This window comes from Indicator indicator, chromosome 7, assembly GCF_027791375.1.
Source record: "Indicator indicator isolate 239-I01 chromosome 7, UM_Iind_1.1, whole genome shotgun sequence".
In the NCBI taxonomy this organism is placed as follows: domain Eukaryota; kingdom Metazoa; phylum Chordata; class Aves; order Piciformes; family Indicatoridae; genus Indicator; species Indicator indicator.
In genome coordinates this window covers 27,711,734-27,724,910 of record NC_072016.1, presented here as the reverse complement: position 1 = coordinate 27,724,910, position 13,177 = coordinate 27,711,734, and the positions used below count along the sequence as shown (strand labels likewise).

The 13,177-nt window shown below is 36.2% G+C and overlaps 1 protein-coding gene across 1 annotated transcript in view; it reads left to right on the top strand.

The window, feature by feature from the left end:
* The window catches only part of CCSER2 (coiled-coil serine rich protein 2), a 51,260-nt gene that overhangs the window by 5,063 nt on the left and 33,020 nt on the right, over window positions 1-13,177 (top strand). Inside the window, exons 3-5 of the mRNA XM_054382407.1 lie at window positions 8,010-8,100; window positions 11,204-11,366; window positions 12,061-12,256. Of these exons, the coding sequence (XP_054238382.1) occupies window positions 8,010-8,100; window positions 11,204-11,366; window positions 12,061-12,256 (450 nt within the window). The remainder of the gene's footprint in view (window positions 1-8,009; window positions 8,101-11,203; window positions 11,367-12,060; window positions 12,257-13,177) is intronic.

The window sequence follows — 13,177 nt, the reverse complement described above, 5'->3', positions numbered from 1 at the left end:
AAGCATGGTATGTTTTACTTCTTCAGCCTAGAGATTAAACAGTGCCTTTTGTAATCTGAAGATACAGAAGGATTTCTGACACATTTTAATTATTTCTGAAGAATTATGTTCTTGAGTAGGTTAATGTAAGCTTTTGTTCCATCTTTTTCCTTTTCTCTGCAGGCAATGAATATAAAGACAGGTTAAAAAAAAAAGAATTGAAGGTGTAGAGAATAGTTATTGTGATTAATCAGCACATCGGATGTTTTGATTGCTGGGAGGTTTGTGATCAAATTATGTTGTTTCTGTCTGCTGCTGTGGTGAGGATAAAAACAGTCCTGTGTGTCAAAGTCCAGTTGATAGAAGTCACTGAAGAATTTTGAGTGCCTGAGCCACTACCAGACTCACTGCCCTTTTGAATTAATGTATCTGGAGAAATATCCAGAGCAGGCAGATAGTTGGTTCTGGAGTATCTGTGCAATCAGGCAGAGGTGAGTAGAAGCATTGGAGCTGAGGAACAGCTTGAGTGCATGGTGAGTTATTGGTAAAATCCGTGCAAAACTCACCCTTTTTAATTTCTGTCCTGCTGTTGTATTGTTTGTCTTTTAAGCTGTTAATATCCTTAGAATTGACAATTACCAACTGCTTTCCCTAAATTTTTCTATAGATGACAGAGCAACTCTTCCTGGCTAGTTTTAGGTTGGAAGTTTTTTGGCAACTTTGGGAAAAGTAGCTTGTGCAGAGATGATTGAACGAGGCCTTTGGAATGGTAACCAAAATAGGATGACAATGGAAGCATCTTACTGGTTACAAAACCTTCTTGTTCCTCTTCTGGGAGAAGGAAAGTATATATATCTTTGCTATTCTCAGGGTTTAGTTTTAAATACATGGAGGGATCTGTGGAATAAAGTAAACTTAGTGAAGAAATGAAAAAGAGGCTAACTAAGCCAACAGCTCAGCTAATTCTCTTGTCAACTTTGAAATGTTTTATTTGCATGTCCCTTTGCACCACTTATCTTAAGCTGGTATTGCTTAAGTTCATAAAGTCATGTCCAAGTCCCATGCTCTTTTGTTCCCAAATCTTCATACTGTATTCCAGGATCTGATGAAAAGATGCTGACTCACTTGAATTCTTGTGTTTTATGTTCATTGTTTTGATTATATTGGAAAAATGAAAGCCATTACAAGTATACAAATCACAGAATGATATGGGTTGTAAGAGACCTTTGGAGATAGAGTCCAACCCCCCTTCCAGAGCAGTTTCATCTAGAGCAGGTTGCACAGGAGGGTGGTCAGGCAGGTTTTGAATGACACCAGAGATGGGGACTCTACTACCTCTCTGGTCTATTCAGTGCTCTACCACTCTCAGACTAAAGAAGTTCCTACTCACATTTAGAGGGAACTTTAAATGTTCGAGTTTGTGCCTACTGCCTCTTGTCCTGTCGCTGGGCACCACCAAAAAAAAAGGAAAGATCTCTGACTTTTCTCATAGCCTCTGTTTCTAAAAAGCTTTCAGTTACGCCTAAACATTTCTATTTGGAAAACCATTAGACTTCTTATTCTTCTCTGTCTGTATGATTACTTGCCCTAGTATGGAACTAAGAGCACAAGCTTGTTCAGTGTGTTCTGTCACCAGGGATCCTCAGCCATTCTTTCTCAGCAGAGTTTGCCAGTGGACAATTCTTGGCTCATGGCACAGAAAGGAAATGTCATAAAAGTAGAGACTGGTTTCAGAGGTACTGGCTTCAGAGTGGAAATAAGTACTCTCTCTGTTTCCACCACTGCTCTAGTCTTCCACTTCAGAGCTTAACTATTACAGCAAGGGGAGGTAGTGAGAAACTGAATCACTAAATGAAATGGCTTTTCTCTCCCTGTCTTGTGTGATGTAACTATCCCTGCTGTCAAATATTAAGAGTTTATATGACCACATATAGCCTCTTGGTTTGAGATGTGTGACATTTTGTGAATAAGCTTTTATGGCAAATATCCTTTTTTATTTGAGATAGGAAAGCACGTATGCCTTTGAGAGCTGCTTGATTCAGAACTGGCACAGTAAATCTCATGCTGTTTTGGCTGGCGAAATTACTTGTACTCCGATGTTTCTTTTGTGGTAGCTGTTAATGACAGCCTTGAGTTTGTGTTGTGGAGAGAGCAGCAACTGATGTGTGAAATATGAGAAGAAATACTGGTTAAAATCAACACTTACTTCATGAGCATGTGACATTTCGTTTTTCCAAGTTATCAGTATAAACAAGAAAAGCATTAAAAAAAATTAAGTACAATAAATTGAGACCTGGATCTGACCTTCCTAACTGGGTTTCTGAACATTTTACAGATAACTTGTTGAGAAAGGCTTAGCTTGTTGAGAAAGGCTTAGCTTGGCACACAGTTTCCTTTTACTTTTTTCCTAAGCGACAGGGACATTAGCATTAAATTATTTTCAGAATTATTTTCTGTCGTGAAGCATTAGAAATTTAGGGGAGGGGTAGCGACTTCTACATGTTGGGTTAAATTGTTTTTGTAGTACACACAGCTTTGTTCCCTCTGGAGGAAATGTATATGCCTAATTTCATCCCTACTCTCTTTTACAATTTTAAATATGGGATGCACTTGAACTTCAAGAACATTTAACATTGCATTCAGGTCATACTGATACCAGCTACATCCAGATACCACCTTATAACTGTGTTATTCTCCTCATGACTGGAAATTTAACAAAGTGCCATTTTTCTCCACGTAAGAGGTGATTCTGAGTAAACAGGGTTCCAGTATTTTGTGGTTTTGCCTCACAGTTTTGAAATCCTAGAATGGCTTAGGTTGGAAGGGACTTCAGAGATTATCTACTGCGACCTCCCTGCCATGGGCAGGGATGCCTCTCAACTAGACTTGGCTGCTCAAGGCCTCATCCAATCTGGCCTCAAACACCCCCAGAGAGGAGGCATCCACAACCTCCCTGGGCCAACCTATTCCAGAGTCCCACCACCCTCATACTGAAGAACGTCTTCCTAATATCCAGTATAAATGTATCAGGAAATGCAGTGACAATCTGCTTTTGCAGCACTGTAGAGGACAGGACACTTGCAGCATTGTTACAGATCATTTAGAGGTTGGTTAAAACAAAATTTCTCAAACAGTTAAAAGCTATCAGAGGATTGTTTTGTTTTGAATTATAAACAAGTACATTAAGCTAACTGTGTAAGAACAGTACATGATAATGTTGTGTAGATGATCTTGCTTTGGTAGGGGTGTTGTAATCTATGATCTCTAGAGATCCCTTCCAACCCTTAACATTCTGTGATTCCGTATTCAGATAACCTTTTCTTAATTTATATCCTGGTAGCAGCCATCTGAATTTTGAGATTATGGTTTATTTTCTTTCTCACTTTTGAAGCCTTCCTATTTTCTTTTGAGCTGAACCTCACAATCTTTATGCAAGTACAAGTCAGTGGAGTGAGATTCATTAACTATTTTTCTCATTTGAGAGTATCTGTAGCAATTTCATGTTGCTTTATAGTGTAAAATGCTCCATTATTTTTAAGTAAACCATAAAAATGCTGAACTTGTGATATCAGTTGTATTTTTCTGAAAAAACAACCTGGAAGTAATGAGCAGAAAGGATTGCTTTTCCTCAGGCTCTGCTACTTCTCTGTTATTATGTTTACTGTTCATGACTTTTTGTTTTTGTGCTCAGTAGTAAAATGGAAATTTTCTACTTAAAAGCATCTGCCAATTAAAAAAAAATAGGATATATTCTTAAGTGTTTCTGGAATTCTGCAGAAAGATCAACATGCTTCTTCCTGCCTCATTCAGTTTCTCTTCTGTAGGTTTACTGCTGGAGGCTAGATGGCAGTCAAGGAATGCTTTTTGTGTCTGGGATTTAACTTGGCTGTTTGGCAAGTGCTGTTGCTTATGAATTGGTGAAGTCATGCTATTGAATTTCAGATTTCTTACAGAGCTTGGTATCTGATTTTTAAAATAAAATAATAAAGTAACATCACTCCTCCCACTCCAGCAAACCTCACTGCTTCTTAATATATATATTCTTCTCTCTCTACTTTTAATAAATATAGGGAGAACACACACTGCCTTTATAAAATGTTTAAGAATAGTAAATCTTTATTGAAGACCATTATATCAAATAGTTAAACAGAAAATATCTTGGACTTTCAGAATAAAGTTCTTGCTGTGTTTGTTGTCATAGCAACTTTGCTTTGCAGAGCATGAACAAAATGTTGAAATGTGTTTGGATGTTTGTCTTAATTATCTTTAATGTGACTCCATGTACAGCAATTAAAACAGCTCCCTTTATCCTAGTTTTGGTATCCTGCAGAGTTCTCTCCTGTCTCTATCCAGGTGTGGTTTCCTTTGTTTTTATGTCTTTGTTTACAGTGAGTTTTTCTCTTCACCCCAGTTGTATTGTCTAGTGATGTGCTTTCCTGTGTCTTGATCTTCTGTCTCTCTTTTCTACATTCGCTTAACAGTTCTGTTCAGTTCTTATTAAATGATGCCCTCCTGGAGACTTGCATTGAATTCCTGTTTCCTTCTGTCCAAGGTGGTGTCAAATGCTGAAAATGTAACTGAGAAGGCCCTGGAAATCTTCCTCTTCTCTACTGTCAACCTTAAGTTCTATTTGAATTTTGCAGTTATCTTTTTAGCTGCCTGATTTGCCTGTGTTTGAAAGGGGCTTCTTTTATTCCTAGATTACCTGAAATGATACTTGGTCAGTTCGTGTACTACTCACAAACTCTGCACTTCAGCCGAGTTTTTTTTTGAATAGATTATTCCATAGTTATTTCCCTTTACTTATATTTATCTTCTGCTTGTTGATCTATTTATTTTTTTCCTGTGGTCCTTTTCATACTTTTTCCTTCTCAACATATTTTTTTAATGGAAAAACCAAAATCTTTGTTTTTATTGTCTTGCCAGAAGAGATGCAACGTATAGAACTGCATAGAAAATGAGTGCAACAACGTGTGTTGAATTTCATGCATTTAAAGCTGCTAGGTTTTTTGTTTTGATTTGGGTTATTTTTTTGTTTTGATTTGTTTTTGTTTTGATTGTTTTGATTTGTTTTTGTTTTGATTTGGGTATGTTGTTTTGATTTTTAGGTATTTGGTCTGGATTTGGGGTTTTTTTTGGTCTGGATTTGGGGTTTTTTTGGTCTGGATTTGGGGTTTTTTCAGTCTGGATTTGTTTTTTTGGTTTTTGTTTTTTTTTTTGGTCGGGAGTTGGGGTGTTTTTCGGTCGGGAGTTTGTCTTTCTAGGTTGTACAATCTCTAAAATTACATGCCGCTTTCCATATGCATTATTCTTTTCAACTATACAAATACAGTAGGATTCTTCTCTTAATTTATACAAAAATATACAAAATAAAATAGCATTTTTCTGTTACTGTGACTTTTAATACTTGCTGAAACATGTAATATTATGTAGGGTTGGAGCTGATGCACTTCAAAATTTTTTATTTCTTGTTCTGTTTGAACTCATTGCCCAGCACACTTCATGATGATAATCACTGTTAAGCATACATTATTAACAACGTTGCTGTCATGTAGTTAGCTTCAGTTCATTATATAGTAGTAAGAATAACAACAGAAGCTTTTAAATATAGGTATTTTGTGTACTAATGTGTTGATGAAGCCTGCACTTTATCTTATAGTCTTTCAAGATGACATTGCTGACATCTACTTTTGTGTTTCTGGAGTAGATTATCATTGGGAAATACTCAAAGTCATAGATGGTCCAGCTTTTACAAAGACTTCATCTCACAGTTGTGTGCCCTAGCACAGAGTTGCCTCAGTGTGCTTCAGGAATATATAATTAGGAAAGCATAATGAAATGAGCTGTTGACAGAAAAGTATGTTTGGCATCTCAAATGCTGACCTTCTCTGACATCATTAGACTTGTGAAGTTCTGATAGAGAGACAGCAAAGTGGCTTATCTACATTTATTAGCTATCACTCTGAAAGATTACATTTTTATATTGCCCTTTTCTAGATGCTTTTGCACAGCAATGGCAAACATTTTCAACTTTTTTACTGGCTTGTGGCCACTCTTTGCAATTAGTCATTCTCATTAAAGTTCTTGTAGCAAGAGACAATGCTTACTCATGCTAATCTGGAAGATCAAGTCAAGGCATAGAAACAATTTATCAGCTAACAAACCAAAGCTGCCTCTCAAACACATTTTGCATACTTCTTTGAAAAAAGACATGTTAAAAATCTTCTAGTTCCTGGAAAAATATAAATTGGTGGAAACAGACAAAAGTAGATACATATAGGCAGCTTGTTCTCCAAAATGTTAAATCCACATTTTCTTTAGATGGCTTCTGTTTCTCTCTGAAGTTTTTCTGTAGTTGGTTTCACTGTTATGCACAATGCCTCAATATATAGGTTTTTCTGTTTTGTTTTTTTTCCTGTAAATCCTTACACTGCTATACTTAAGCAAAATAATTCAGTAGGACTTTGAAATATAACAAAGCCAGCTGTTTGTCTCAAATATTCCATCTTTTCTTGATATATTGCTCATGTTTAAAAAGCATATGTTAACTGTTTTCATAGAATCATGGAATGATTTAGGTTGGAAGGGACCCCCAAAAGTCATTTAGTCCAACCACCCTCTGGTCAGCAGGGACATCCTCCACTACATCAGGTTGCTCAGAGCTTTGTCAAGCCTGACCCTAAATAGTTCCATGGATGGGGTCTCAACTACCTCCCTGGGCAACCAGTTTCAGTGTTTGCCATTCTCATGAAAAGAACTTGTGCCTAACATCCAATCTAAATCTCCTCTAATTTCAAACCATTGCCCCTTGTCCTGTCACTCTAGGCCTTTGCAAACAGCCCCTCTCCAGCTGTGTTGTAGGTCCCCTTCAGGTACTGGAAGGCCACTATTAGGTCTCCCTGGAACCTTCTCTTCTCCAGGCTGAACAACCCAGCTCTCTCAGTCTGCCTTCATAGCAGAGGTGTTCCAGCCTCCTGATAATTTTTGTGGCCCTCCTCTGGACCTGCTCCATCAGGTCCATGTTGTTCCTGTCTTGAGGACTCCAGAGGTGGATGCATTACTCCAGGTGAGGTCTTACCAGAGCATCTCATACTCTCCTTCCTAAGTCAGTAAATAACTTCCCCCACTGAAATGTATAATGTTTAATATTCTGTGTCACCAACAAAAAACTGCAATATTTAAAATATACCTAGCTCTTTCCACCACTTGTAGTAAAATACAGTAGTCCTTTGTGAATACTAGGAACACTGCTGAAGAACATTGGAGCAACAGTTTTGACCAGTGACTATTAATGTTCTTCCCTTTCACCTGTACATCTCTGATAACACTTAGTACTGTGAAAGGAAGAGGGGTTAGTTTCTGTCTTTAACACTGATTGTCTTGCTGATACTGCAGTCCTTTCTCTTTACACCTCACTGACTATAGTATGTGTAATTCTATTTAGTACTTACGCTATATTCCATTGTTCTTGTGTCTTAGCACACTCATGCAACACGTTTGCTAGTCCCTTTAAAACAGCTTTATAAGAACCGCAATCTTAAAAGGCAGCAGAGCTTAGTGCTGATAATTGTGTATTTTGTTGGCCCAAAAGGTCAAGATAATGTAGGTTCTCCCCACCTTCCTTTCAAGGAAGTTATAATAATATAGTATGAAAGCTAAAACAAGGTGATGTAACATTTTCTCCTTACCAAGCTGGTTTTCATTTCTAAATGAGCAAAGTAATTTAGGTTTAAAATGCTTCCAACTTTGAAGAATGCAGGTTATTTATGAATAGAAAAAAATCTTTAGAAGATTCCAAAGATATCAGGCAGAAAATGTTTCAATCCATCTGTTTCATCAAGTACTGTTACTGTATTGTTTGCTGTTGTGGATGGTCTCAAGTATGATTGATCTTTGCTTCTAAAGAGGAGGCTGCTGCTAACGTTGGGTATGTGTACAATACAAATGTAACAAAGCTGTGAAATAAATGTTTAATGACAGTAGGATCATGAAATATTATGAAAGCAGCTGTATGTCGCATTTTCTTTCAGGATATCTTGAATAATCTTGATTCATGTGATCTTGAAGATGATGATCTTATGCTTGATGTGGATCTGCCTGAGGACCCTCCTCATGACAAAGGTTCGTACTTTAGCCAAGCAATCTTACTGTTAAACTGCATTATAAACTTAAGAGATTTTTTTAGTTACGTTGTTCTTTTGTGAGCTTTAGTAAGCCAGTGCACTCTTAAGAAACAATTTCAAGTGACTATCTGAAAGGTAGAAGATATTATACATCCGTTTCCACAAATACAGCTCTTCCATTTGAAGACTTCTAAAGTTAGAAACCTCTTGCGTTTTATAAAAATGCAACCTTGTTGCACGCTATTCCTTCAAATTCTTTTAGTAGAATAAATGTCAAACTTTAAAGTTAGTCATTCAGTCTTATACTTCACCTGCATTTGAAAATATTGCAACAAAGGTTTTTTTTCAGCTTTGGTGAATGACAACTTAATTATTTTTAATTACCAAATAAAAACATTTCCAAATACGGTTTATATAATTCAGGGTACCAGACGCTTAAGGATTTAAAATGTGTTTTTCCAAGCTGTCTTTTATCCACTCTTGCCAGTGAGTATGCTGGCAAACTTCTCACAGGGAGGACGGCAGTATCTAGATACCACTAAAATAATACAAATCCAGACTAGGTAAGGCAAATTATTGTCACATGCTCTCAAATTCTGACCTGAAAAAGTTTGAGGTATTTGCTTTTTGTCATTCCTGACCTGCTTGTAATAATTGTCACTGTCATGTGAATAGGGCTATCAGCTTTATCTCCAAGTTCAGTGGAGCCTAATACACCTTCGGATGAACAGAAATTTTGTGTGGAGCACTGTACAAACAAACATTGAAGAAAAAAGAATTTCCTTGTTTTATGTACTGATCAGCTGCTTGCTGAACTTTGGGGAAATTTTAGTTTTTTTGAGAGTGCTTTTAGTTCATTGTATTGGTGTATATGTTAGGTATTAAGCCATATTAACAGTAAATAAACACAGTCTTCCATCCACCACAATGGTGGCACATAATGTTTTAAGTGTGTATGTATGAAGTGCAAGTAATCTTTTTAATTATAGAATGTTTTGGGTTGGAAGGGACCCAAAAGTCATCCAGTCCAACCCACTGCAATGAGCAGGGACATCCTCCACTAGATTGGGTCACTCAGAGCCTTGTCAAGCCTGATCTTGAATATCTCTAGGTATGGAAAAACTAAAACAAATTCAAAGGGTAGATCAATTTCTCATAAGTTTTTGGTTTTTTTAATAGAACATGCAATGTATCTATATCAGTAATTGCTTCAAATGATTAATTTAAAAACTGTTAAAAATGCATCTGCTTTAAAGTTGAATATTTTCCATGGAAACTTAGTGTTTGCCGTTTAATCTAGATACAAATGAATATGGGATTAATTCACTGCTTTCTAAAATGCATCAACAGAATAAACTTAAATCTATTCCCACTTCTACAGCAAACTATCAATAATGTTTGTGTACCTAAGTATGTTTTGTGACTATGACAATCTACAGTGTAAGCTGCTGATTTAGGAGAAACTTACTGTTTGAAATCAATATTAGCTATTTACTATTATTTTTGGTATTTTTTAAATGTGCAGTTTCTGTAGAAACTGAATGTATCATAAACTGGGTATCTCTGCTATAATTACTTCTAATCTTGAAATCACTGAATTTTTAGCAAAATGCGTCTGAAAGGAATTCAAAAGCCATCTCCAGGCTTTCCCTTAAGTAACGATGACCATCTGAAAAAGCGGAATTTGTTCTTTGTTAATATCCAGATACCTTCTTTACTCAATGTCTGAATTTCATTTTCCAAAGCTGAAAATTATAGTGATAAAATTACTTATGGAGGGCTTATTTCGAATAGACCAACTTGAATGTTTATGTAATATTAGATACAGAAGGATAGAAGGATATTGCTTAAGGAAAATAAATTTTATGGTACTTCAGGTGAACAAGTTTATTTTCCTGCCTAATTTTTTTGTTGTTGACCTAAGTGATAAAAATTGTATTTATGAGTATTTGTTATAATAATATTTAACAGCACTTCTTGCTGACATTTAATTGTGTGACTGCACTGACGTCAGCCTCTTAAGACTTTCCAGGTCCTCAGAAACTATCCTTGTTTCACTTTGGAGTCTAGGATGCTGCTTGGACACTATTTATAGAAGCAGTTCTAGCTCAACAAGTATGCAGTGAACGAGGATGGCAGTTTTAAATCACAGGGTAAAACTGGGCTCCCTTCCCACCAACACAGAGGCTGGGAACGAAGCAGGAAGGAAGGCCTGTTTACAAGCGTCGTATGCGCAACTATGTCTGAGTAGGCAGCCGAATAAAACAGTGTTCTCTTGTGTAGAGTTATTCTCCTAGCCAAGGACTAGCAATGTGAGGAAAAACTCCTTGGGTAAGTGAAGGAGAAAGTGCAATGGCAGAATAGCAGTTTATGCTTTTTTTTTTTTTTTTTTTTTTTCCTGTGTGGGACTGCATGGGTAGCAGTTGTTTTGGCTTTGTTTCTAGTGGGTTACAAGCTGTTGCCAAATACAGCTTTTGTTCCCTTAAGAAGTTTGGAATTTGCTTTTCAGAAGTTAGTGTTTTAAAGAGATTTTGTTTGCTTGTGGAAAAAAAATCATGCCTGTTGCACAGATAAAGATTAAATGTCTTTGAAGTTGAAAAGAATGAATAGAATGACATGTATTTGTATTTAAATAATGACACCGTTCTGTTTTGGAATGAAGTACTGGTTTCTTCCTGAAATGTCGTCTTTCTCTGTGTGTTGATAGAACTTTTTAAAAGGCCCGAAGATACTGTCAGTAACAGAGAGGAAAATGTTACTTCTGGTTTTATTTTTTTCTTCCCCATAACTCTTCTTCCTCCAAATGATTTCCTACTGAAACTGGAAACTGTGTGAAGGCTGAATTCTGTAGTTTCTGCTAGAGGTTACTTTTATTCTTGTAACAGGTTAATGTCACATTTTCATCAGTGTATGATTATAGAGCTCTGCTTGACACTGCTAAAATGCTTGCTTCTTTGGATCATTTGAAAAAATAAAACCCCACAGATTTTCCGTTGCATCTGTTAGTAGCACATAGCAAGTATTTTATTTACATAGCAAGTATTTTATATTATTTGTCTTGCAAACAAGTTGTATTTGTTTTTACTTCGTGTTCTCTGTAGAGGAATGTGAAAATATGAACCGTTATGAGAGACAAGACAGAAGTGCAAGGCAGCGCCAGGAAGGATTCTGGAAAAGAGCACCACAGCAGCGATGGAATACACAGGATCACTATCATCTTGGCCATACTGATCACTATATTCATGGTAAAAATGATTTGAACAGGTAAGGGACTTGTCTTTTTTTCTCTCAAACAACTGAAATATTCTGATGAGAAAACCCTTTCACTGCACTGAAGGATTTCAAGTGATACTGAATGGAAGATAGTTTTAGAATAGCTTTATGTCTGTAAATACTCCATCTGTGTGAGAGCATCACTGAGTCTTGTAACAATTTCTCTTCAAAATTCTTGTTGTTTCTGTCCCAATTTTTAATCCTAATATTTGTTACTTTTGTTTTATGTTCTAAATGTTTGATAAATGACCTTATGTTCTGTGGGAAAAAAAAGCCAACAAAACTGAACAAACCAAACCAAAAAGAAAGAAACAAAATTTCACTGCCTTACCATGTGCATGTTGTAGATTCTGACAGCTTGTAACTCATTAATTTGTTTTAAAATTAAATGTAGTCCTACAGTTCATATAAGGTAGCTTGAATGACTGAGCTTACAGAAATTCTGATGAGCAAACTACTTTTAGGGTGCTGTAGTTGTTTTTCTACAAGAGATTTATGCAGAGAAGCCCAGCATTTCAGTAAAACAGAGTTGGCATTTTCTGATTCCTTTTTTTTCTGTTGTATGCCATGATATGTGAGTAAAGCCCACATTACATAACAATTTATTTACTAAATGCTCCTTAGCTCTAGTTTGTCATGACTGTGTTTGTTGTTTTAATTTTATTTTCTGTTTATTTGTTTTTAGGGGATCAAATTATGTAGAATCTCCTATTGGTCACTTGGAAAGCTATGGAAAACCCAATTATTACCAGGCTTCTAGACAGTTGGTGGGTTTACCGGAGAATACTGTGATGCTTGATGAAATGACCCTTCGACACATGGTCCAAGACTGCACAGCTGTGAAAACTCAGTTGTTGAAACTGAAGAGATTACTGCACCAGGTGAGCTGTTGAAATGGAACAAAATCATAGATGGACTAGCCTTATGTTTAGGCTTATTAGGCTATTGCCATTTCCTTTATACGTTTGAATTACAGTTCTCAAGAAAGTGTGCACTTGTTATTGCTATTTAAAATAGGATTTTTTTCTGCACTTTTCCTGACTGCAAAAAAATATATTGTTATTCTGCTTCTCCAAGGAAATAATGCTAAATTAAAAAACAAACCAAACCCAATGTTGGATGTGAAGACAAGCTTTTATTAGATAAGATTCTAAAGTTCTGGGAGTGGGGAAAAAAAGGTTACAATTCATCTCATTGATCAAAATTGCCTTAAGCAAGTCATTGTTAATAACTTCTCCTAAGGCTTTCTTTTCCTGATTCTTTTCATCTTTTCTGTTTGTTTTGACAAGAAGCTTAGCACGTCCTGCTGGGTCATCTTTATTGGAGGTGTTCAAGTTTAATTCTTCTACTGTATGAAATCACTGAATTGTCAGAAGCATTTAATGAGCTTTTTCATTGTACCCCAAAACTTCACAGATTGTGGGATTAGTAGACTACTGGATGTCTCAGCAGAAGTATGGCATTTCAGCCACAAAATTTCTTTTGCTACCTTCAAAAAATTCCATTAGACTTTCTTTGGAGGTATATACGGATTAACATTGAAAAGTATTTGTATGATGTTCTTTTTAATATTAAATTTTACTTTTCTAACAGGGTAATATAATGGAAATAAGTTTTTGCCCAAAACAAAAAGCAAATCAACCTTGAGGCTAATTCAAGGGTATGACTCTGCCTTTTAGAAATGTGAACATTTGCTTCCTATGGTAACTGAGAATGTTGGAGATACTTTTCCACTGATGAAGTAGGGAGTACAATTGCAACAAAAACAATGTAGTGTCAAGGAGGGAAGGGGTGTTCTTAGA